Here is a 27037-nt window from a genome sequence, read left to right on the forward strand (position 1 = left end):
TATGTTGCCTAAATTGCCACTGCTAAACTAGCCAATCAGAAGTTTGGTTTTATTGTCTAGAGTCTGTACCAGATAAGTAAAAACAGACTGATGACTGGTTGCTATTGGTTACAGGACCCAGACAGACCCAATAATAATATTTTGATCATTTTGAAGCTTGGCTTATAAGATCATGTGAGCAGGGACCTCTGATCCTTTTCTTATTCTGCTTGTAATAAATTATTAATGTATATTATTATTATATTATTGTCTCTCTCTGTATCTTATTGTCTGTCTCTGTAGTAAATGGTTGTGATTAATATTGGCAACTTTAGTCATGTGGTATGGAAGATGCATCCCGCTGCTTTAACTGAGACTTGTCATGTCTAAATACACACTGATGGGCAAATTTACCTAGGGTCAAATATCGAGGGTTAATTAACCCTCAATATTCGACTGCCAAATTGAAATCCTTCGAATATCGAAGTCGAAGGATTTAGCGCAATTCGTTCAATCGAATGATTGAAGGAATAATCGTTCGATCGAAGGGTAATCCATCGAATCCTTCGATCAGAAAATTGTTAGAAAGCCTATGGGGACCTTCCCCATAGGCTAACATTGGCCTCAGTAGGTTTTAGGTGGGGAACTAGGGGGTCGAAGTATTTTGTAAAGAGAAAGTAATTCGACTATCGAATGGTCGAATAGTCGAACGATTTTTAGTTCGACTCGTTCGAGTCGAAGGTAAAAGTCGAAGGTCGAAGAAGCCCATCGATGGTCGAAGTAGCCAAAAAAAACATTCGAAATTCGAACTATTTTTCCTTTATTCCTTCACTCGAATTAAGTAAATGGGCCCCTTAGGGTATTGTTAGTGCCATCTACCTAATTACTGATCCAAAATCACTTGCGTGAAGGTGCTCTAAGAATAAGAATAATTATTACAGTACATCAGATGTATTAGGTTCAACATTTTCTTACTCAAATTCAGCCAGCTCCGAAATCCCTAGCCCAAATGTAACGTGAATGTCTGATTCCTATCTATTATGTTTTCATACATCCCAACATTTTGGCAATAGAAAGAGGGACAAAAGGTTTTTGACCACACCCATTTTCTGTGGCTACACCCCCTGATTACATGTTCTTTATCCAAAATTTGGCTGGTTATGAAAGTTTTTTTTTATGTGTTATTACAGTTTTGCTAATGAAGGTGAATTGCCCTTTAAGCTGCAAGTCACAGTTTCCCAGAGACCTGTGTATCTTAAATTGTTACAATTGTTTCTTTGCTTATCTCAAATTGTTACAAATGTATCTAAGTGCACCTGCCTCTTATTCTGGGCCAAAAGCCAATTAAGTTAGAACCTCTGTATCTTTTTCTGGCTGTTCAGTGCAGGAGATCAAAGAGAAAGACGGGACATTTCATTAACAATCCAGGACTGCGGGTTCAGCTGTAAAAAAAACTGAACTTTCCTGCGAAAAAAAGGACAGATGGGAGGTATGCACAGGGGCGATCCGTGGGCCTGATGCAGCGACCCCAATGCCACTCTTCTCTCCCGATCCACGCTTAAAAGTTTAGCGTCGGAGTGGGTCAAAAGGGGCGGTATCCTAGTGCAATGAGTGCGTACTGTGCTTTCTGCACTAGCAGATCCGAATTTCCGGTTTAAAAACCGGAAATTCGGCTTTTAAAGTTACAGGAGGCAGCTTTTTGCCACCCCTTGTAACTGGCCGTTCACTGCTGTCTGAGGCCCTGGGTATTCAGAATTATCAGACATGCCTGACTGTACATTTCTCCGCTCTGTATCGTTTTAACAGCCATAATAAAGGAGCGCACTCTCGCCTTCTGCTCATCTGGACTATTGAGCGATGTTTCAGCTCCATTTTTCGAGAACTCAAAACTGCAAATGAAAGTAAGTGTAATATTAAATATGACTGTTCTGCCCTCTGAAGATATATAAATAAATAAATTGTGGGTCCCAAATCAGGTAGTAACTCACCACAATCAGGAAGAGGCCCAGGCCCAGCAAGGGGAGCGAATCAAACCAGGAAACAGTAGAGCAGGCACTCAAACTAAGGCAATCTTCCAGCAGGAGAATAAGAACAATTAGGGGCCGATTCACTATCTTCGAGTGAAGGATTCGAAGTAAAAAAACGTCGAATTTCGAAGTGTTTTTTGGGCTACTTCGACCATCGAATGGGCTACTTCGACCTTCGACTACAACTTCGACTTCGAATCGAAGGATTCGAACTAGAAATCGTTCGACTATTCGACTATTCGATAGTCGAAGTACTGTCTCTTTAAGAAAAAACTTCGACCCTCCTAGTTAGCCATCTAAAAGCTACCGAAGTCAATGAAGGTCCCCATAGGCTTGGCTAAATTTTTTTGGTCGAAGGATAATCCTTCAATCGTTGGATTAAAATCCTTCGAATCGTTCGATTCGAAGGATTTAATGGTTCGATCGAAGGATTATTCCTTCGATCGTTCGATCGAACTATTTGCGCTAAAATCCTTCGACTTCGATATTCAAAGTCGAAGGATTTTAATTCCCAGTCGAATATCGAGGGTTAATTAACCCTCGATATTCGACCCTTGGTGAATCGGCCCCCTAGTATCAATTTATTATATTTAAAAAAAAAAAATATATATATATATATATATATACAGCCTTAAGCGTTTCATATCACAAACACACCGGCACTACAGAAATCCTTGATTCCTGCCAAATTTGTCATGGGGAACTGGGATAAATTATCTGCAGAACCTCTGAACAAAATGAAGTTGCAGTAGTTTTAGTCTAGAATTGGAGCATACTGTACATAATGGCAACTATATGATATGTGCTTAGTACAAGAAGGGAGGGTGCCATGTACAGTCTCCATTCAACTGATTACAAGCATATTGGTGCCTCCCTAATGGGTTTTAGGGTTCAGCTTTGGATTCAGTGGATTCCTGCCTCCATGATTCGCTACCTTCTTGTATTTGTCAGAGAATGTGGATCAGAGAATCTCGTAGATGTCAAATGTACTGTGTGTATTCTGCTAGATGAAATTCCAGAATCAGGGTTTGGGCAGACTAAGGGTGGTTCCAATGGATTTCCCCGATCAATATCAGGCCAAAAATCAGGCAGATATCGGGCAGGTTCGATTATTGTGGTGATGGAGGGCTGAATAGGCTAATTGATGCTGTCCTCATCCAGTAGTCAGGGCTGATCCTATCAAATGTGGGGCCCAATTGGGACCATGTTGGCGGGGCCCCTAGACAAAGTGTTGCTGGCTAATGACACACCAAGTATTTAGGAAAATAAGGGCATACAGGCACAAAATAGAAAGGAAAGGGGCAGACAAGGTAACATAATAGGGGCACACAGGGTAAGAGAGAGAGGGAGGAAATAGGAGAGTGGACTGGGCCAATTAGTTTGGGGCTGGGCCGATTCAGCTTGGGAGCAGGCTTGGTTGGATTGGGGGCAGGCAGGGCCTATCAAGGTTGGAGGAAAGCTGGGCCTATGAGAGTTGGGGGCAGGCTAGACCTATGGAGTTGGGGGATAGGCTGGCTTATCAGAGTTGGGGGTGGGCTGGACCTATGGATTTGGGGATGGGCTGGACTCTCAAAGTTGGGGGCAGGCCAGGCACCATCATGTGCTGAGGGAAATATTATCTGCAGGGCCCCCAGAGGTGCGGGGCCCTATTGGGCCCAATTGGTCCAATAGGTCTAAGGCCGGCCCTGCCAGTAGTCACCCATTTCCTTCATTGCAATCCAATGGTTTGGTCCTAGGGCAGAATGATCGGATTAATCGGATATCACCCTGCCTTTGGTGGGCATATTGGGTTAAGATCTTGCCAGACGAGCGGATCTTATCGTGAATGGCCACCTTAAGCCTCTCTAAATCTTCATTATTGTCTGGCTGTGTATATTAGAGACTACCTGCTACAGTAGGAGTTGGGAAATAGAGGCTTGCAATAGCTCTACAATGATGTTGAAAAAGACTTTTTGCTGAAACGTGATGATGACATTGGTTTTGCTAAAGCCGTTGAGCAAGTCTAGAAATATAGGAAGGAAGGGAAGCAGATTTTCAAATGTCTCATAGCAAAAACCATCTTTACTTCTGAGAAATGGCCTAAAACTAAACGCAATCAAGAGGGTTATTTATTACAATAAACAAGGGGAAGGTAGTCTGTATCTAATGACTGCAGTGTCCTGCTTCAATGAGTTTTTTGTCCTTTATAGATATAGGAACACTTAGGGGCAGATTTATCAAATATCAAAAAATATCATCAGTTTTTCCCATCTGATCTCACTGGTGAGAAATGCTGAGTATGTTTTTCTCTTAGGTCATTTCTCACCTCACAGTGTGACATTTCCATAGGCTTCACTTGAATGGATTTACTTACTCAACTTGAAAATTCTCAAATAAAACCACTGAGAAAATACCGGCAATCTATGAGGGGCTGCTGTAAGATACATAGCTCTGCACTCAACTCATTATGAATATATTAAGGACATAGATACAATTTAAGCTACTAAATAATGCCTTACCCTTTAAACAAAACAGGGATTGTTTGTCCATATATTGCAATATATTTACGTTGGCCAACTACGTCACAGTCATCCTTGGTCTGGCCAGTCCTACACTCAACTTTCATCTGATTCATTAAGAATTCCACAGTTTCACCATACATTTCACACGTCAGTAAGTTGCAGATAAAACGTAGTCCGTGTGAGATGTTTGGTGAAGTAGTGGAATTCTTGGTGAATCAGATGAAAGTTGAGTGTAGGACTCTTGAGTTTGCACCATAACCTACTGTGATTTTTGTCATAAGAATAGCCAGATATTCCAGGTGCTTTCTTTATTTATTTCTTTAATTATGGGGTCAATGCTGTAAGATTCTTTTTATTTTACTACCCACAATATCCTGATTTTGACCTCCTGTATTGGGGGGGGGGACACACATGCTTTTCCACTTTTTGACAGTAGAACATATAACTACTAGGCCTAGGAACATATAACTACTAGACTGACCATAGTCTATGCTCATTTTTTTGCATTGATTTTACGATCTGGTATTTGACTGGCTCAGGACTTCAAATTCGGCATCAATACGATTTTACTCGATAAAGACACTTAAAGATTTCACCTTAGTGTGTGGTATTGTTTGGCCAAAGGTTACAGTTTTACAGGTTTAGAGTAGAAACATTACTTTTACAGTGCCTAGACTCTGAGAAGAGTTGGAGTGAAGTTCACCTTTTTAGTACTGATTTTTCTTTCCACCATTGGTCAGCCTGTGCCTCACACATTCTTGTTGCTCATCCCTAAAATCATTTAAGATCCAAGGATTGCCAGTTTTACCATCACAAACACTGAGAACACCGGCATATCATCTATTGACCTGGGACCATGGAGTTAGATCAGCTGACCAAGATCAAGACCAAAACTTGAAGATCACAACACTAGAAGCATGATGTTGCAGTTGATACATCAGGAACAGGAAGCAAAATCAATGGAGTCCCGACTAGAGGCCCAAATAGACTATATCAAACTATACACTGACTACCAGCCCAGCTTATGCCTTTCTGCTTTACACCAAAATGTGAACATTTGGGACAGCCCAGATCTGAGGAAACTGATCAAGACCAAAACCCCAGCAGAGCAGGGAATGGAGTCACACCACACAGAATCCAGACAAGAAATGGAGTTAATGAAGTCTTTAAATGAATCACTTAAACAGGAAATTGTTACCAGCAGTCTACTGCTTGAGACATCAGGACAAACATTAGAGTCAATAAGGTCTCAATTAGATCAGATTAGATGAGAAAATGACGTTGTTCTGGTACAATCGCATGTTGAGGCATTGGAAGAAGAAGTCAGATCAGAAAGATCGCAGTTAGAGGCTGTTCAAGAAGAAGCTATGTTGTTGAGATCACAGAAAGAGATATCACAAAAAGAAGTCTTTAGCATTGGGTCTGAACTTGAGGCAGCAAAAGAGGACATTAGGTCAATGCCTACACAACCAGGGACAACAGCAGAAGAATAAAGGTCAATAAGGTCTCAAGTGGAGACCATGGATGAGCGGAATGATCCCTAAGATCACAACACTAGAGCAGGATAAAAAAGCAAGATGTTACAGTTGATACATCAGGAACAGGAAGCAAAATCAATGGAGTCCCGACTAGAGGCCCAAATAGACTATACCAAACTATACACTGACTACCAGCCCAGCTTATGCCTTTCTGCTTTACACCAAAATGTGAACATTTGGGACAGCCCAGATCTGAGGAAACTGGTCATTCTTCAGTCTACTGCCACCTCAAATCGATTTGAATGGAAAAGTGCCTGTTCTGGTGCTTTCAACCCAAAAATCTGAAAGTGTTTTTTGGGTATATTTTTAACTGGCTAAACACTATGTTCTGCTAACCTCAGCTTTATCTCAGGCGCACTCTGTTTCAATTTCCCATTTCTCATGAATGGAAAGTTGGGCCATAAGGAAACCGCATTGTACAACAGAGGTGCCAAGAATGTACATTAAAGGAGAAGGAAAGGCACTTATTAGCTGGCAAAAGTTAGGCACCCCCCCCAGGTTATTACTAGGGATGCACCGAATCCAGGATTCGGTTCGGGATTCGGCCAGGATTCGGCCTTTTTCAGCAAGATTCGGATTCAGCCAAATCCTTCTGTCCGGCCGAACTGAATCTAAATCCTAATTTGCGTATGCAAATTAGGGGCGGGGAGGGAAATTGCATGAATTTTTGTCACAAAACAAGTAGTGATGGGCGAATTTATTCTCCAGGTGCAAATTTGTGGCGAATTTGCGTGATTCGCCGCTGGCGAATAAATTCACGGAACGGGCACAAAAATTTGCAGACAAAAATTCTCCTGCATCAAAAAAAAATGTCGGCGGACATAAAAACGTAGATGCCAGCGCCGTTTCGCGATTATATTTCACCATTTCGTGAATTTCGCGAAACGGCGCAAATTCGCCCATCACTAAAAATAAGGAAATAAAAAATGTTTTTCCCTTCCCATCCTTAATTTGCATATGCAAATTAGGGTTCGGAGTCGGTTCGGTATTCGGCCAGTGTAGTTTTCTCCTGGTAGGAGCACCGGCCTGAGGTGTCAGGTGAGTATATACAATCACTGGGGGGTGCCTAACTTTTGGCACCCCCAAGTAAAAACACCTTTCCTTCTCCTTTTAAGTGCAACCCCAAAATAAAAAAAAAACATAATTCTAAGCAACTTTTACATTTTATTAAACATTTCCTGTGCTTTTAAAGTTATTCGTCAAAACAATTGCCATTGAAAGCAGCATTGGCTCAACCCCTGGTTGTTAGGTTTTAAACAATGTTGCAAAAGTTTTACTTCCTAGCAAAGACAGGTCTGTTCATCAGCTGCCTTGTCTTACATTGTATCAACAGTCTGAACCACCAGTGCAGAGAATAGACGGGGAAAGGCAACCATTGCTGTTAACATAACATATACAAAAAACTTTAAAACCGTAGAAAAATTGTAATGAATATATAATGCAAAGTTACTTAGAATTGTGTTTTATTTTATTAGGCAAAAAAACATTTTTTGGGTTGATATTTTCATTAAGATCCACCAGTAGATCTTGAGCCCAGCATTGCCCACACACAACTGCACTAGACCCTCCTGCTGATTATTCACATCGTTAGTATTTGGGGGATTTACTTGCCTTATTTCCTATGTTTGTACACCAGAGGGCAACATTGGATCTGAGATCTTGCACAGTGTGTTATTTTCCTTTTGATAGCGCAATTGCTTTCATCGTTTATTTCCATTAATCAAACCGTAAAGTTATTTGCAGTGTTTTTTTTCTCTGATGTTTATTGCCAATCTATTGCCATGCCATTTTTAGCCCCAAAAAATGCACACGGGGTGGTGGGAGAAGCAGCAGGGAGTAGCAATCTGCGGGTCCTGAGTTCGATTCCACCATCAGCCCAGAGTTTTTATTTGCTCCCCCTGTCTGTGTGTTTCCTCCTGGTAATGTGGTTTCCTCTCACTCGCCAAAATTATTTCCTAATAAAAGAGACCTTGATATACGTGAATGTGGTAGGGACCTTATATTGCACTGGAAGGGACTGATGCAAATGATTTATAATCTCTGTAAAGCGCTGCGGAAATTTGTCCGTGCAAAATAAATACCAGAAAATAGGAAAATCTGTATGGCCGAATGCAATGCAAATGAAAGTATTAATACAGACCATGCAGGTTGTTAATAAGAGAAGAGACTGTGCTGTAATAAAGTAGCTACAGATAAATAATAAATAAAACCCAACTATAACAAGAAAAAATCTTATGATATTTATGGTTTTTATTTCTAAATGACACTGTTTACACTGCAAATAATTCACTCTACAATATAACATTTCATTCCTGAACCAACAAGTGTATTTAGTTGTAATATTGGTGTGTAGGTGCATCTCAGGTCATTTTGCCTGGTCATGTGATTTCAGAAAGAGCCAGCACTTTAGGATGGAACTGCTTTCTGGCAGGCTGTTGTTTCTCCTACTCAATGTAACTGAATGTGTCTCAGTGGGACCTGGATTTTACTATTGAGTGTTGTTCTTAGATCTACCAGGCAGCTGTTATCTTATGTTAGAGAGCTGCTATCTGGTTACCTTCCCATTGTTAGGTTGTTAGGCTGCTGGGGGGGGGAAGGGAGGGGGTGATATCACTCCAATTTGCAGTACAGCAGTAAAGAGTGACTGAAGTTTATCAGAGCACAAGTCACATGACTGGGGGCAGCTGAGAAACTGACAATATGTCTAGCCCAATGTCAGATTTCAAAATGAAATATAAAAAAATCTGTTTGCTCTTTTGAGAAATGGATTTCAGTGCAGAATTCTGCTGGAGCAGCACTATTAACTGATGCGTTTGTTTTTTAATAGCAAAAAGTTCTGAGTATTTGTGGCTGAAGAGCAGACTTAAAGGGGATGTTTACCTTTTGTAGAATCCTACAAAAGTGGCAGGACTTTGCAAAAGGTACACTTTTCCCAGTGAAACCATTTTAAATTCATTTGTTAATGAATAAAGTAGCTCATTACCCAATATCAGGGTGAAGTGTAGATACAGAGATTGGCAGCAGGTTAAAAGGTTTACACTTTGCACTTAATGGCGTGAATTTAATCATTTAATGCTCTGCCGTTTCAATGTAATGATCACATCATATGGTGAGAATAAATGGTGACCGTGCTTCTCAGTGGTTTTATATGTGCAAAACAGTAAGTTGTTGTTTTGTTATCACACCATTTTCTGCTACAATCTGGTGTCACCATCTTTACATTTGCTCACCAGAAATGATTTTCTGCACTGATGAACCATTTATTTATAGATTATAGGTGCAATGACCTGCAGTTTGGGGAGATGGTTACCGGAGCATCGTTCTTGCCTAAGTAAATCGCATTGCAGAATTAATTAGAGATTATGTCAGATAATCTGGATGAAGAAAGGTCCCTAAGAAAAGCCACTGAGAGACAAGCAGAGAGAGAGGAAGGGAAGTTCAGAAAATGCTGAAAGAGCAAAAAGTAACTGTGAATCTTCAGCTGCAAATCAAACTGCTTGAGAAAGAGGTGTTAGATCTCAGCCAAACTGAGAAGAGACTGCTCTGTACCAGACTCTAATGAAACAAGAGCTGGACCATGAAATTGAGATCTAAAAACGGGCCAAAAGATGCTGCCAGGAAGAAAAAGAAAGTGCTCTGACCTGACAATCCTCACACTATAGAGGAGAAGAAAAGGCAAATTATAGAGCTGAGAGAGACTGTCCAAGTTTCATTGAGGAAAAAGAGACTGCTTTAACTTCTCTAGCACATCTAACCCTGACCGTACATGAGAGAGAGCGTGAAATTAGGTCTTTGAAAGAAAATATTCAGAAGGACCAACAAGAAAATGAAGCTGCTGTCACTGCTTTAGAGTGTTATAAAAAGATCACCTGTGAAATAGATTTCCAAATGGTCATCATAGCAGAGCATATCCGAGAGTGCGAGAGAGCAGTCGAATGAAAGAGCATCAGTTTAAAATGGAGAATGCCTTGAAGGGGTTAGATGCTGGGGTGCCCAAAAGGTAGATGGGGATCTAACAGTAGACCTTTACTGGTGATCAGTAGATCTCAAGACACTGTCAACAAACAGCTTGTCTAAATCATTCTTTTCTTTCAGATATTTTTTATGTTAAGGTTACATAAGAAATAGTTGTTGGCTAACTATAGCAATATACATGTTCTTATAAATCAATATAATATGTACAGTAAGTAATATTTTCCATGGAACAGAAAGCTAACAATGCTTTTATGGATGTAGATCATAATGGGACAACATCAGAAAAAATAGACATTGCATTAGTAAAGTATGAGCACTCCTGAGTTAGAGTCTCAAACCATCATAGCACAAGGGGAAGACATCTTACTCCAGACATTAAAACAGAGGTTGATGGGGTGTGAGCTGGAAAAAAACAAGTGTTTTTAACTTATTGCAGGACCAGATTCTAGCTCTAGAGGAAAGAGACAAAGAGATCAGTCATTTAGAAGAGGCAGCTCAGGAAAGAGAGACAGCACTTTGCACAGTAGATATCCAAAGCCAGACCATTGAAGACAGAAATAAGGAAGTGGCAACACTGAAAGAAGCTCTACAAAGTTGCCAGGAGGCAAAAGAAGCTACCCTTGCTTTTCTGGAGTCCTAAAATAAGAAGTTGTCAGAGAGAGAGAATGAGATACGATTACACAAAGAGACCATTTGGACTCTGCAGAAAGAAAAAGAAGAAGCATTTCTAATTCTGGAGAACAAGGGCGAAACTTTAGTGGAGAAAGTCACTAAATTTACATCATTGCCAGGGGCGTAACTACAGAGGAAGCAGACCCTGCGGCTGCAGGGGGGCCCAGGAGGTACAGGGGGCCCCATGAGTTCTCATTGATGAGCAATTTGAACATATATTGGAAAAACAGGACAAACACTGGATATGTTGGGGGCCCTAAAATTAATTTGCTGTGGGGCCCAGCAACATCTAGTTACGCCACTGATCATTGCTGAAGGTTGTGCAGGAATGCCATAGACAAAAAGAGAGTATGCTAGTTCAGCATATGTTAATTGTACAGGAACGAGACAGAGACATCAAGATACTGCAAGAGAGTTTCCAGAGGGAGAAGGATTTGGTGTAACACGTGTTTGATAAGTGGGATTCCCAAAGACAATCAGCTGAGAGAAAAAAGATAGAACTGGGGTTTCTTTTGGATAGAATTTCAGAGCTTTCCTAGGCTTGAAGTGAGAAGGAAAAATAAATAGAACTCATGGAGAGACAGGCTAAAAGAGACAGCAAACTTCTTACAGAGCAATTAGATCCCCTTACCCCGCATATAGAAAAGAAAGAAAGTGTATAAAAGCAATAGTGAACTTCAGAGGGAGAATAGGAATTAAATACAAAGAGTGTCATAACTCACCCAAACTGAGGAGCACAGAAAAAATGACATCAAGATCCTACAAGAGAGGTTAAAGGAACTTTCTCAGACATCGACAGAGAATGAAATTGAAACACAACACATGAAACAAAAAAAAGAAAAAGACACCAGTGAACTAAAAGTTAAGGTTATCAGAGCTCTCAGTGGCTCTCATAATAAGAGATGTAAGGGTAGGGACACACCCTCACGAGGAAACTTCGGGCGACTTCGGAAAACGAATCGCCGCGTGTGATTAGCGCAGGCGATTTTTCATTTTAGCCAGGCGCAGAGCGAGGGGAGGCATTCGGGGAGAAAAGTCGCGGCGATTAGTCGCCAGGCGACTAAAACTCCCCAAATCGCCCAGTGTGTCCCTACCCTAAAAGAGTTGGAGTCGGTAGATGAGATAAAAGCTTTGAAAAAGAAAATAGCATGTGAACTTGCCTTGAGAGATAAGGAAAAGCATGCAGAGGATGAGAGGAGACAAAGTGCGGGAGATAAGTTCTCTTAAACAGAGGGTAAGCTTTTCTAATGAACAAAGATGTACAACAGGAGGAGAGAGAAATAGAGGTACATGCACTGAAAGGGAGACTAGAAATGGTTTAAAAAAATGCCTTGACAGACAGTGCAGAGAAAGTAAGAGATGAGAGGCAGATTTTTCATAATCTAATAACAGATCTTTCCCAGGCTATACTTGAAGGAATATCTGAGAAGTAATATCAGAGAGTTTAGCTGTTTGGAAGAACCCTCAAAGAGAAGGAGAAGAGGGAAATGCTCACGAGGAATCTTTGTGCGACTTCGGAAAGCGTAGCGCTCCTAGTGCCATCCTGCCCGTGATTTCGATTCTAGCCGGTGGGAAGGCTTTTTGGGGAGATTAGTTGCCCGAAGAAGAAGCGATTTGTTGCTGGGCGACTGAATCTCCCTGGATCTTCACGTGTGTCACTAGCCTAAGATTTGGGGAGATTTAGTCGCCCGGCGACAAATCGTCTCTTCTTTGGACGACTAATCTCCCCGAAAAGCCTTCTGCTGGCTAGAATCTAAATCGTCGTCTGGATGGCACTCAAAGTTCCCTTGTGAAGAAGAGGCGATTTGTCGCCAGTAACTAAATCTCCCCGAATCTTAGAATGTGTCACCGCCCTAAAAGAGGAAGGGATGACAAACAGATTTATCTTCTTTCTTCTCTGAAACACTAATAAACAAAAACATCCATGTAGAGGAGATGGAAGGGCAAGTAAAAAGTTCTGAAAGGAAGACTAGAAATAACTACCAGTGCCCTTTTAGTGAAGGAGATGGAGATGGAGAAACAAAGCAGAATAAATTATTAAGGAATAAATTAACAGAACTTTCCCTGGTTCCCTGGTTCTGGAAACAAAGAGGAGTGGGATTTTCAGAAGAGAGGCAGAGAATAAAGTTCTCATCGAAAATGTAGAGAAACTTGGTCAGTCATTAATATGTGATGAAAAAGATTTACAGGAAGAGAGTGGATCTTTAAGAACAGCAAAGTTGGGCATTGAGATAAGAGAAGACAAGAGAAACTACCTGGATATTGATAAAGAAGCCAGAGAAAGGAGGAGGAACAGGGACAAAGACATAGTTTGATGAATGAGGTTGATAAAGGGCTAGAAGAAAGTGGTACCTATCGTAGAGAATGGGTGAGGAAAACAGGTCAGGGAGATTTGCATCAGAAGATAGAGACCCTTCAAAGAGAAAACGAGGAGGTGAAGCAAAGGAAGGAACACTTGAAACACAGGCTCAAGAGAACAGAATTGGCATTGAGATACACAGAGTCAGAGAAGATTGCCTGGAGAGAAAAAGTACGGGAACTGAAAGCCAAGAACAGGACCAGACAGGCGAGAATGAACGTGTAGAGGTATTTTTTTTAAATGATGGCAATAATCATGGCAAATCCTCCTAAGATTCCAGAGAATTGAATGCAGGAGGGTTTAGTTTATTGAGTCTAAATTATAGAATCTGATGAAGAAGACTTAGAGCCAGTGCAAGTAGCCATGCAGGTACTAAGTGCAATTTGTAGTGGGTCTGTCTGTTATGTCCTTACCTGCCTAGTTCCACACACCTGCAGCAGCTCCTGACAGTTAAGAAGAAACACCGGCAGTCCTAGAAGGGACAGTGACAAGACTGGAGAATGAGAAAAGTGCACTGGAAATCTGAACCCTGCAGCTGAGTCAGTGTTTGTAACTGATCTGTCTTTGTGAATCTTGTTCTGGCTGGGAAACTTCACCCATGATCTTCCCTCAGGTGGAGAGTGAGAGGAGAAATCTCTAAAGGGAAGTGTGTAGTCTCACTGTAATGTCAGTGACAATGCCCCAGGTACTGGGCTTAAATACACCAGGTTTTTTGCTGCCAATGCATGAGATTTATGTTTTTCTTTTTCCCCAGGTGGCTCTACATCAAGGTTAAGCTTGCTAGACTTGCAAAAAACAGTTGGGTGATATAAATTAGATGGGAAATGGTGGCTAGTTGTCAGGGTGATGGGTCAGAAGTGAAACAAAGTCCTCTTTAGAAGAACCAAAGTTCAACAAAGGGCCATGCCAGCCCAAATCCAGCTAAGCCCTATAGCCACCAAGCCTCCAAGTTCTGGGCTGCTGTCAGTTACTGTACCTGAGGGACCCACTCAAATCTATAGTATACTATACAGGTATGATATTGGAGTATGGTGGTTGGCTGTGGATCCATTGCTGATGGAAATCTGGGCTAATATACTTACAGGTGTCCCTCTTAAAGTCACAGCTGCAGGCGGAACAAGAACTCAGCTCGCATTACATGCAACGTTGTTCACCGACCAAAGACGACATTATGAACATACTCAATGATTTTACTTAATCACTGGCTGTTGTTGCTAGTGATCCCCGACCAGAAATCCTAGAGAGAGAAAATGTCCGACTAGATGATACTCTGAACCACAGTCTTGGCCTTGCGTGAATGTTGTGCAGGGGCAGAGCCGTGTGAGTGAACTAGCCTAAATATATCCCCCAATTTATGAGCAGAGGATTTAGACACCATTCTAGGGGAGACTAGACCATCTTAGAAGGACGTCTCACTCTTTATGTCCCATGCAATCTCCTGGCAATGATATCTGAAACGGTCTTATGGAGACACAATAACGTTTCTCCACCATCTTTCTTTATCAAGGATAAACTTGACGTTAAAGGTCTGGGGAGCTGGAAGACTCCATTTATTTAGCCAGGGGTGTCTCTAACCACACTCTTCTAAACATTAACTGGATAACTTAAGTTCCTGGTTTGTTCAACAATCCCCACCAAGTCAATAATTCTTTTTCTGGACCCAACACAACACAGGTCCCGACTGTACCCTTTTCAATGGAGGACCAACTCACTTAACATGGAGTATTTATGGCTGGCCCTTGTCTGACTTCAAACTCACTTTCAACTGAATGTATATACGATAGTTGAGCCAATCTTCTATATGGAAGAATACAACTGTTACATCCTGGCACCTCAGTTAGACCCCATCATCACTATACCTGCCATGGTGACTTGCCTTTCAGCCTTGCTGTAGAATGGTAAGTATATAAGGCTTCTGTAACTGAGGGAACCGAGTAAGATGTGGATCTCTGACCTCCCACACAGCACTGGTTGGGTAACGCGGCTGAGATTGGCCATACTGCTCAGAAAGCAAAGAATGACATTCATGGATGTAAATAAATCTTCCATTCCTAATAGCATTGCTCCCTTTTAAAGAAATACTCTCATTCCCTTATGCCAATAAACCTGTTGCTTTTTAAAGGGGTTGCTCACCTTTGAGTTAACTGTTAGAGAGGGATATTCTGAGACAATTTGCAATTGATTTTAATTTTTTATTATTTGTGGTTTTTTAAATTATTTAGATTTTTTGTTCAGCAGCTCTCCAGTTTGTAATTTCAGCAATCTGGTTGCGAGGGTCCAAACTACCCTAGCGACCAGGCATTGATTAGCAATAACAATTCATTTTGAGCCTTACAGAGCATTTGTTTTTTAGATGGGGTCATTGACCCCCTATTTGAAAGCTGGAAGGAGTCAGAAGAAAAAAAAAAGACCAATGGAAAAGTTGCTTAGATGTGACCGTTCTATAACATTCGGGTATGGGATCTGTTATCTAGAAACCGCTTATCATTACAGAAAGGCCATCTCCCATAGATGACATTTTATCCAAATACTCTATATTTTTTTAAAAATGATTTCCTTTTTCTGTGTAATAATAAAAGAGTAACTTGTACTTGATCCCAACTATGATATAAGTAATCCTTGTAGGGATGCACCAAATCCACTATTTTGTATTGAGCCGAACCCCTGAATCGAAAAATTTGGCCAAATACCGAACTGAATCCTAATTTGCATATGCAAATTAGGGGTGGGAAGGGGAAAACATTTTTTACTTCATTGTTTTGTGACATAAAGTTAAGTTATTTCCCTCCTCCGACCTAATTTGCATATGCAAATTCGGATTCAGTTCGGCCGGGCAGAAGGATTCGGCCGTATCCTGCTGAATTCGGTGCATCCCTAAATCCTTGTTGGAAGCAAAACCAGCCTATTGGGTTTATTTACTGTTTATATGATTTTCTAGTAGGCTTAAGTTATGAAGATCTGTCCAAATTATGGAACGATCTGTTATCCGGGAAAACCCCAGGTCCCGAGCTGGATAACAGGTCCCATACTTGAACTAAACGTTATCTTAAAGGTGAACCATCCCTTTAAGGGGGTGCTGCTCTAGCTCCCCATAGTTTGGGAACCGCTGCTTTAGGAAACAGCAAATTCAATGTAAAAGATGTAAAGTTGTGCTGATAGCAAAAATCACCAAACAACAGACTCATTTCGAAGCAGCTTGTATTTTAGGTACACTTTCCTGTTAACCCCTTTGTACCTGCAGCATTATTTGTGTTCCTGTCTGTATGCGCACGGATTGAGTGTGAGCGGCACTTGCTAGTAGGGATCCAAGGCACCGTATAAACACAGTGGGAGAAGAGGATAAGGCGGTGCTTAATACTAGAATGAACTCTTCTTCGGGTCCAGCTTGCAGTCCAACGCACAATTAAGGGTCACACGCACACACACGTAAATAATAATAAGGAAATCCCAAAACATGAGATTCGTTAATGAGACACAACTGTGGGCACAACTGTTTATATATCTGGGTCCATCTCGTTGGGAATCTTCCACTGTCCTGCCAGTGTGCCATGTAAATAAATGGAGTTACCCATGCTTCTCCCAGCGGGTGCCCTTCCCTCTGGCACATCCAGGCTTTGCTAATGGCAGATACATTGGCTGGGAAGTCACAATCTTCACAATGCAGCAAAAGGCATTAGGCTGTGGTATAGTGGATGGGGTCTTAGTTGAGAAAACTGACCGTTCCCACGTGGTACGGTTGTGGCTTTTGTCCCTGATTGTCGGGCGAAGATATACATTTATATATACTCATATATATTATACACAGGGAGGGAGCACTGTGGCCCCTCGCATCTCTCTGTTTTGTGAGTAAATGTCTCTAGGCAATGGAGTCCCAGTCAAAATCATCCTGAATGTCGTCGCTGCTCTGTGGGTAACGAAGTGTCGGACGTTGGGGTGGGTACAAAGCGCGTTGTGGGTGGCGTCCTGTAAAAAAAATAAACCGTTAAAAACCGCATCTCCTATATAAATCCTCCTGAAATTACAATGTGACTGACTCCCTGGCCAACACTTCATGAACCAGATCTACAGTACCCCACCCAGATCCATGAACCAGATCTACAGTACCCCACCCAGATCCATGAACCAGATCTACAGTACCCCACCCAGATCCATGAACCAGATCTACAGTACCCCACCCAGATCCATGAACCAGATCTACAGTACCCCACACAGATCCATGAACCAGATCTACAGTACCCCACACAGATCCATGAACCAGATCTACAGTACCCCAGACAGATCCACGAACCGGATCTACAGTAGCCACAAATATCCATGAACCAGATCTAAAGTACCCCACACAGATCCATGAACCGGATCTACAGTAGCCACAAATATCCATGAACCAGATCTAAAGTACCCCACACAGATCCATGAACCAGATCTACAGTACCCCACACAGATCCATGAACCAGATCTACAGTACCCCAGACAGATCCACGAACCGGATCTACAGTAGCCACAAATATCCATGAACCAGATCTAAAGTACCCCACACAGATCCATGAACCAGATCTACAGTAGCCACACAGATCCATGAACCAGATCTACAGTACCCCACACAGATCCATGAACCAGATCTACAGTACCCCACACAGATCCATGAACCAGATCTACAGTGGCCACACAGATCCATTAACCAGATCTACAGTACCCCACAGAGATCCATGAACCAGATCTACAGTACCCACACAGGTCCATGAACCAGATCTAAAGTTCCCCACACAGATCCATGAACCAGATCTACAGTACCCCACACAGATCCATGAACCAGATCTAAAGTTCCCCACACAGGTCCATGAACCAGATCTACAGTACATCATACAGATCCATGAACCAGATCTACAGTACCCCACACAGATCCATGAACCAGATCTACAGTACCCCACACAGATCCATGAACCAGATCTACAGTACCCCACACAGATCCATGAAACCTTCCTAACCGGTTGTCAGTCCTGCACCCCAGGCTGACCATAGGAAAGAGAGCAGCCCAAACCAGGAAGTAAACAGAATCCAACCTCTTTACCTGGTTAAGCAGATAATCCATTTGATCACTGGCAGTATGATAGTGATGCCCTCTCCACCCTACTATCTTGTATAATTGAACTGCTCACCTTGCTGGCTATAGATTGGTGGTGCCTGCGACTGGATGGGATAACCGGAGGAAACGGTGAAGGTGTGACCGCAGGACACGGGAGGCCCGTATGCATTTACTGAGGAGGAAAACGAAAGCTTTATAAGATCAGAGTGCGTATGTCTGTGCCTCTCATCCTTATTGCCCTTTTCTGGGGAGAATGGCGTAAACCAAGTGCAATGTTTTCTATAGGTCTAGTTACTCATAGCATCCAATCAATAGCTTGCTTTTAATATAGACAGTAGACCAGCAAATGCTAACTGCTGGCTAGTTGCTAAGAGTTACAAGACTCTGGAAATTCTTCTTCCTGTACTACAGCTACTGTTGTGTTCCATTCTTACCTGCCATGTTATGTCCAGGCTTCCCTCCCCGTAGAGCGCAGGCACTGCTGGTAGTTGGTGGCATACAGGGAGCCTGGCAAGATGGAGGCTGTCCATGGTTTTGGGGGAGGAGGCCAGTCGTACTCAGGAGATGGCTTAGGGAATCACATAGGCTGGCAATGTGATCCTGGTCCAGGCTCCAGTTCTTCAGTTCAGCCTGACGCAGACTCTCCATCAGATCTGCCAACAGGAATAAAGGGAAATTCTGTTACATTGACCCACAGTGTGCTCATGGCCTGCTTTGTTCAGCCTTCTAGAGAGGCAACTCCTTGTGATAAACAGCAGCTGTTGGAAACCTTTATTTGCATATGCACTGATTCTTGTAGTTGAGAGCCACCTCCTGGTAGGTGTTAAAGGGGAAGTTCATCTGAATTTGAACCGCCCTGGTATTTTATAGGTCCTTTAACTTTGAACCGTATATGAAATTCTAATTTAGTTTACCTGATACACACATAATACATCACACAATGCTGATATAAGCTCAATGTATAATAGAGTATACTGCATAGAGGCCCACGTGGGCTTTAAAGGAGAACTAAACCCTTCAATTGAATAAGATTAAAAATGCTATATGTTATATACAGAACTTATTGCTCGAGGCTAAAGTTTCAGCTTGTCAATAGCAGCAATGATCCAGGACTTCAAACTTGTCACAGGGGGTCACCATCTTGGAAAGTGTCTGTGACACTCACATGCTCAGTGGGCTCTGATTGGCTGTTGAGAAGCTAAGCTTAGGGCTCGTCACTAATTATCCAGCAGAAAATGAGCTTCCCTGGCTGTAATATAAGCTGATGCTACAGGTTTGCTGATTATTCAATTCTGATGCTAATTGCACTGGTTTCTGTGCTGCCATGTAGTAATTATCTGCAGAAAAGAAGATGGGGAGCTACTGGGGCATCTTTAGAGACACAGATCTTTACTGCTAAAGGGCTGTGGTTGCCTTGGGCTGGTACAGAAGCACAAAACATAATGTACAACATTTCTAGCCTACTTTATTAGTTTAGATTTAGTTCTCCTTTTACTGCTTACCTGAGAATTGGGACAGATCCACAGTGGACCAATCCAAACTGCTGACTATCTTGAAGCTTTCCTTTAAGGAGTCAATATTCGAGCACCAGTCACTGGGAAGCCCTACGGCAGATAGATGAATGTCAGTTAGTTATTGGGTATTTCAGAGCCATGCTCTTTCTACCCATACAAGCCGAGGAACACTTACCCAAAGACATGCCAGGAACTGGGGGGCGAGGCATTTGCTGCTGGGGCAGATAAGAAGGTTGCTGGTGTTGAGCTTGATGGTGAGGATGAGGCGGGCCACTGATGCTGGGAACGTTGTGGGGGTGCAGATTAGAGGGAGCCGCACCAGCATTCTGCTGGTACATACAGCAGCTCGATGACTGTACTTCAGAATGTAGTGGGGGCAGAACTGTTGGAGAGGAACAGGGAAGAGGTTGATTGGTGCAAATACCAAATAACAAATCCACTTGTCTCCAAAACACCAACAAAAGGGATCTGCCACATTTGGTCCTAAATTACAACTTCAACCATGTGGGAATGTAAATGAGATTAATTGAGATTAACCGATGAAGAACTATGGTGGCGGAGGCGGATCATTAACCTAATCAGGGTGGTTCCTCACCAAGGTGATCCTCCCCATTTTATACATTCTATTAACTCCAATAATCTGTCCCTTGGGTGACAGTGACTGCTGTATTCTAGAAATGGATCAATACTCAACTGCTGGCAAAGAGGCCAGTGGAGGGTGCATGAAAAGTACCTATGTCGGCATATTTCCAAGTGGCTGACACTATTTGCCCAGCATTAGCCAGTACCACATTCCATATTCCCTTACCAACACCATATGCTACCAGTCCCATGTGCTTGTCTTACCCTGCTTGCTCTGCATAGAGTTGTACAGATCCTTGTCTCCTCTTTCCCCCTGTTTGCCCAGCAGAGAGTGATACAGACTCCGGAAGGAACAGCTCAGATCCGGGAAGGTGCTTTCTGAGAAGGAGAACTTGTAGCAGTCGTTGTTGTTGTATGGAGGAGCCCGGGAATCTGGTGGCATCTGAGTGGGGTTGGCCTGTTTGGGACGGTAAAGGAATGTACTGGTTATATATCTAATTGGTCCAGGGTTAGACTGGCCCTCATGGATCCCCGGCCTGCTCCCCTCCCTGTGCCGCCGCATCACAGATCACCCCAAGTACAGTCAGCTGACAGCTAATGCTAAGGTTTGTACCTAAGAGTTGTAAGGAGCATGGGTGAATATGTCGGGAGGGGGTCCCCTTCAAGTCGCAGCCCCAGTTGACCACCACTGCCCCAGTCTGACACTAAACTGGTCTCTCACACTCTCAGACAAAGCATTGCTAACCTACCAGAGTCATTAAATGACAGCTACCAGAAATCATGAGTTTTCATGAGGAGTTTGGTGGCAGTTGGAGAGATGAGCACACTCACCTGGCTGTAGGTAGGGAGCGGGGAGTTGTTGTTCATAGGATGCCCTTGGGTGCCTTCTTGGGGCATGGTCACCTCATTGGCCGAGCTCAGGGGGCTTTTGTTGACTTCTTGTTCAAATGAATCCTGGGAAACCTGCAAGAGAGCCACACACACACACACACACTACAGATCAGGTACATGGAGATTGTCAGCACTGTGATTACATTCTATAGTTGCCCTAAAACTCCCAGGAGGGACGACAGTTATCTCTGTTTTAAACATCACTCCTCTGTTATTAAATCAGCCCTTTGATTCTAACCTTTTAGAGGTGTAGTTAATTTAACTTTTACTATGCTATAGAATGACCTATTCCTATCAACTTTCCAATTGGTCTTTATTATTTATTTCTTATCGTATTTGAATTATTGGCCTTCCTCGTCTACCTTTTTCCAGCATTTAAATGAGGGTCGGTCAGTGACCCTGGAACCTAAACATTGCTCTGAGAGCTTGCAATTTGTATTATTGTCACTTTTTATTCCTTTCTATTCAGACCCTCTCCTGTTTATTTTCAAACCACTACCTGGTTTCTAAGGTAAACAAGACCCTAGCAATCAGAAGGCTGTTCAAATTGCAAACTGGAGAGCTGTTGAAAAAAAAAAAAGATAACCGAAAAACTACAAATAATAAAAAAAATGAAAACCAAATGTAAATTGTCTCTGAATATAACTCTGCATCATACTACAAGTATCCAAACAACCCTTTTAAAGCTGTTCCTATTTCAATAGAGACCAGCACAATATACAGTATTACTGTTTTCCTTTACAAATAGAGCCCTCAGTCTATGTTTTCTTTGTGTTTGTACCAAGGGGAGTAATTAAATCTCATGTAGTGATATATGGTTTTTTTTCTTTGGGATCATGAAAATGAAATGTACCTCCTTTCTTGTAAAGCACAACAGTCTACCTCAAGGAGAACTAATACACGGATGTATTTATTATAATATGTGCATGATGTTGTATAAGTCACATTTCTGCAGGGCATATGGTGCAGGTATTGCACCTGAAATGAGGTAGGTACCTCATCGTCTGGATGCGGCCTTTTCCTGCGAGGCAGAGTTACATCTTCTTTGGGGCAACTGTCAATCATCCAGTAGGATCCCTGCAATAAAGGTCATGTTAATGAGTGGTTTATGTGCCCTTTCTCCTCTTCCTCTCTTGCAGTTGCCCACCCTGTATGGCACATTGTTCTCACCTTTCCTGGATCATCTCTGGGCCGTGGAACTTTCCTGAAGCATTTATTTAAGGACAGATTGTGTCGTATTGAGTTCTGCAAGACACAAGCACACGAGCATATAATGTACACCGTGAGCTCCTTATAAGAACTGCCATTGTATTCCTACTGCCACCACAGCATAGCTGGGACCCCCCCCCCCCGAGGTCTCTTGAATGACCCTATCCTGTGACAAGTCTTCTGTGCCAACCACAGGTAGAAACAGTTTCAAAGTGAGGAGCACATAATCTGCTTGTTGAATACCCAACTGGGTCGAGGGATGTGCACCCTGTAGATTTGGACCTAGTTTCAGTTCTCACGACTGAAACTCTGGAAAATTGGAACCCATTGCCTGTACATACCCCAGGGCCGCCATTAGAAATCACAGGGCATCGTTGGTAGTCAGGGCCCCGCATAATATAAAAAAAAAACATTGGCACCAGGCCCCAGAGAATATTTTTTAAAAAACATTGGTGGTATTTAAGTATAAAAAAATAATACACTGGTGGTCAGGGGTTAAATCAAATTTAAAAAAAACCACTTTGGTGTTCAGTAGATGGCTTTGGGTCTTTTTGAGGCTTCAGGACTTTGGCTCTTCGGCTCCAGAGGACTTTGGCTCTCAGGACTTTGGCTCTTCGGGACTTCGGCTCCTCTGCGTTTCGGCTCTTCAGCGGTTCCAGACTTTGGAGTTTCAGGACTTCGGCTCTTTGGGACTTCAGCTCCTCGGGACTTCCGCCCTTCAGGACTTCGGCTGTTTGGGACTTGGGCCTTTCAGGACTTCAGTTCTTCAGGACTCTGGGTCTTCGGGACTTCAGCTCTTCGGGACTTCAGCCCTTCAGGACCTGGGGTCTTCAGTCTTCGTAAATTTGGTGGTTCTGGACTTCCGGTCTTTGGAACTTCGGCGGTTGGGGACTTTGGCGGTTGGGGACTTCGGCGGTTGGAGACTTTGGTGGTTGATGACTTTGGCAGTTGTGGCAAGGCTTTGGCGCTGTTAAGTGCCCAGGCCAGGTACAAGAGTACCCCCCGTGCCCCCCTGATGGCGGCCCTGCTAACACCCTATCAGCAGGAATGTGGCCCATGAACTATATAACCCAAGAGCCTGAAAGAAACCCATCACCTTTAAAGCCTTAAAATATCTACCATTATAGCTTCCACTGATATCCAGGCATTGCCACCAACCCTCACAGGGACTATATACCCACTTTAAATGGAACCCCTTCCTCCACTCACCTTCCAGCCTACCCCAGCATTCCGATAATACGGGAAGTTGTCACAGATCCAGCGGTAGATCTCACTGAGGGTCATGCGTTTGGCTGGGGCAGAATTGATGGCGTACTGGATGAGGTTGGCATAGCTGTAAGGGGGCTTTCCATCTCGGTGCACCGCTGCTTCCTCTTTGCTAAGCATGGCACTGGGATCTGTGGGGGATCCTGGGCCCTTACGCCCTGCACTGTTCTGTTGGGATCCCTTCATCGCAGTTTGGATTGTGAGCTGCGGAAGCCAGTCTATGGAAGTGAGGCTGCTGCCCAGATCGGACGCCATCTTGGAGCTGAAGGAGAGAATTCTGGGTCAGTAATTAATGACATCTGACATATTATTACTATGACTTAAATCTGATGATTATTACTACTATTATTAAAGGGGTTGGTTCACCTTCAAGCTAACTTTTAACAAGTAATAGAATGGCCAATTTTAAGCTACTTTTCAATTGACCTTTACTATTTATTTTGAATAGCTTTTTAATTATTAGCCTCTTTCTGTAAGGCTACAAATGTATAGTTATTGCTACTTTTTATTACTCATCTTTCTATTCAGGTCTCTCATTTTCATATTCCAGTATTCAAGTCAGTGCATGGTTGCTAGGGTAATTTGGAGCCTAACAACCAGATGGCTGAAATTGCAAACTGGAGAGCTGCTGAGTAAAAAGCTAAATAGCACAAACACCACAAATAATTAAGAATGAAAACCTATAGCAAATAGTCTCAGAATATCCCTCTCTACATCATACTAAAAGTTAATTTAAAGGTGAACATGTATTTATAAAATGCCAACGTATTCTGCATAGTTGTACAATAAATGGGTGTATACATTAAACATGCAAGAACATACAAAAAACAACTAATAACTTGATCCCAATGTCTACAACCCAGGTACTGGTCCACTGTCACTCTGAGTTAGTATTTGAACCATGTGCTCTGTATTCCAGCCTATGTGCATGTAGGTCAGTCTGGGAGGTATGCGATATAGTCTGGCTGTTAACATGCCAGTCTGAGTGTCTGTATGTCTACCTAGGTATCTATATGTCAGTTTGAGTGTTTGTTTGTCTACCTAGGCATCTATATGTCAGTCTGATTGTCTGCCTAAACATATATATATCAGTCTGAGTGTCTGTATGTCTGTATAATCATCTATATGTCAGTCTGAGTGTCTGTATAGTCATCTATATGTCAGTCTGAGTGTCTGTATGTCTGTATAGTCATCTATATGTCAGTCTTAGTGTCTGTATGTCTGTATAGTCATCTATATGTCAGTCTAAGTGTCTGTATGTCTGCCTAAGCATCTATATGTCAGTCTGGGGGTCTGTATGTCTGCCTAGCATCTATATGTCAGTCTGAGTGTCTGTATGTCTACCTAGGCATCAATATGTCAGTATGTTTATCTGTATGTCTGCCTAGCATCTATATGTCAGTCTAGGTGTCTGCATGACAGTCTAGATGCCTGTTTAACAATCTGTGTGTCTGTATGTCAGTCTGGATTTCTGTGGTTGTCTATGGGCAAGTGTGGGTGTCTGTATATCAGTCTGTGTGCGTAATGCAAGTATGACAGTCTAGGTGTGTGTCTGTATATTGGTCTAGGTATGTGTATGACAGTCTGGGTGTATGTATCTATAGTTGTCTATGTGTCAGTCTAGGTGTGTGTATATGGGTCTGGGTGTCTGTATGTTTCTGTGGTTGTTTATATGCCAGTCTGGGTGTCTATATATGAGTGTGACAGTCTAGTTGTTATGTATGAAATGTGTGATAATATGGGTGTGTGTATGTGAGTCTGGATATGTGTATGACAGTCTGGGTGTGTGTCTGGGTGTTTCTAGAGCTGTCTGTGTGACAGTGCGGGTGTCTGTGCATGAGTGTGTGTAATTATCTGCCAGTGTAATGGGGTATTGTGTGTGTGTGACAGTCTGTGCCTGTTCACACTTCTGTCTGTCTGCATCTGTCACTTCCCCCGCCCCTCCCCTTCTGTCCGTCCTTTCTGTCCCTCTTCCCTTCCCTCTGTCCCAGTCCCCCCTCTTGTCATTCCTCACATTGTGCAGCTCCTCTCCTATTCTCTTCTCCGGGGTCGCCCCCTCTCCACGGCAAAGGCTGGGGAGGGGGGAACGACAGGGTTTCTGGATGGGGGGAATCTACAGACAGCTAGAGGAGGAGGAGGGACTTCTGCTTCCTGCAGGGTTGGGTTTTCTTCCGGGCCATAAGTCTGAAGGGGAGGGAAGAGACGACTGACAGAGGGGAGGGACAGAGGAGAGACACAGAACTGAGACAGAGGAGAGACACAGAACTGAGACAGAGGAGAGACACATGCAATCAGTGCAGCCCTTCCAGCTGGATTTTTCTACAAGTGACCCCAGTTTTTCACATGATCTAGGAGCCATAGTATAAGGCAGAGCTGAAAGGAGGATGACAGGGAGGAGATGGGAATAAGAGACAGGCCAGGAAGAGACAGAGGAGAGACCTGATAAAGAAAGGGGAGAGAGCCGAGAACTGGGAAAGGAAACACAGGACAGAGAGAGAGAGAGAGAGAGAGAGGATTTGCACTTGTGGGAAAATAGAATCAGGATAGAAGAGCGGGGAGAGAGCTGGTAGAAAGGAGACATTCGTGGCAGGGTCAGAGGGGAGAAGGAAGAATGAATCAAGAGTACAAAAAAGAGACAGCTCAGGGGAAAAGACACAGACAGTCAGAGAGAGATGAGAAGAAACACAGGACAAAGAAAAGTTGGGGACCACAGAGGGAAGAATGGGGGTGATTTTCTTAGATCAGATCTTTGCTTTTATATTCCACATGTAGTAGACTGCCCAAAACTGATTGTTGATCATTTGCATTTGGTAACTGCCATGGTGTAGTTTTATAAAGAAGCCCAAGACAAAGCAGAGTAAAAAAGTCATACCAGAAGGCCGACAGAGAAGAGCCAGGGCAGGCACAGGGAAAGCAGAAGAGAGTAGGACAGACACAGGGACATCAGAGGAGAGTAGGACAGACACAGGGACATCAGAGGAGAGTAGGACAGACACAGGGAAAGCAGAGGAGAGTAGGACAGACACAGGGAGAGCAGAGAAGAGTAGGACAGACACAGGGAGAGCAGAGGAGAGTAGGACAGACACAGGGAGAGCAGAGAAGAGTAGGACAGACACAGTGAGAGCAGAGGAGAGTAGGACAGACACAGGGAGAGCAGAGAAGAGTAGGACAGACACAGGGAGAGCAGAGGAGAGTAGGACAGACACAGGGAGAGCAGAGAAGAGTAGGACAGACACAGTGAGAGCAGAGGAGAGTAGGACAGACACAGGGACATCAGAGGAGAGTAGGGCAGACACCGGGGCAAGGGCAGCACGAGAGCAGGTCCAGGCAGTATGTGGGTTCTAGCAAATGCCAGATGGGCTGCTGTAAGATGCAATAGGCAGTCACTATTTATTGGGCCTGTGGAGGCTGTTTGTGTATTTGAAATGCCAGATCCTATTT

The 27037-nt window shown here is 43.0% G+C and overlaps 1 protein-coding gene and 1 pseudogene across 1 annotated transcript; one reads left to right on the forward strand and one right to left on the reverse strand.

The window, feature by feature from the left end:
* The first annotated feature begins 9151 nt into the window (after positions 1-9151).
* On the forward strand, positions 9152-13335 carry LOC108695714 (annotated as a pseudogene).
* A 2897-nt stretch (positions 13336-16232) lies between these two features.
* Positions 16233-25709, reverse strand: foxj2.L (forkhead box J2 L homeolog). The gene is given in 11 exon segments (NM_001127794.1): positions 16233-17014; positions 18208-18306; positions 18569-18787; positions 19637-19738; positions 19824-20030; positions 20495-20687; positions 21062-21193; positions 22118-22198; positions 22292-22366; positions 23540-23858; positions 25611-25709. Coding segments are annotated over 10 exon segments (1527 nt in total). The 5' UTR covers positions 23852-23858; positions 25611-25709; the 3' UTR covers positions 16233-16907.
* Between the last annotated feature and the right edge of the window lie 1328 nt (positions 25710-27037).

Source organism: Xenopus laevis, chromosome 7L, assembly GCF_017654675.1.
Source record: "Xenopus laevis strain J_2021 chromosome 7L, Xenopus_laevis_v10.1, whole genome shotgun sequence".
Classification (NCBI taxonomy): Eukaryota; Metazoa; Chordata; class Amphibia; order Anura; family Pipidae; genus Xenopus; species Xenopus laevis.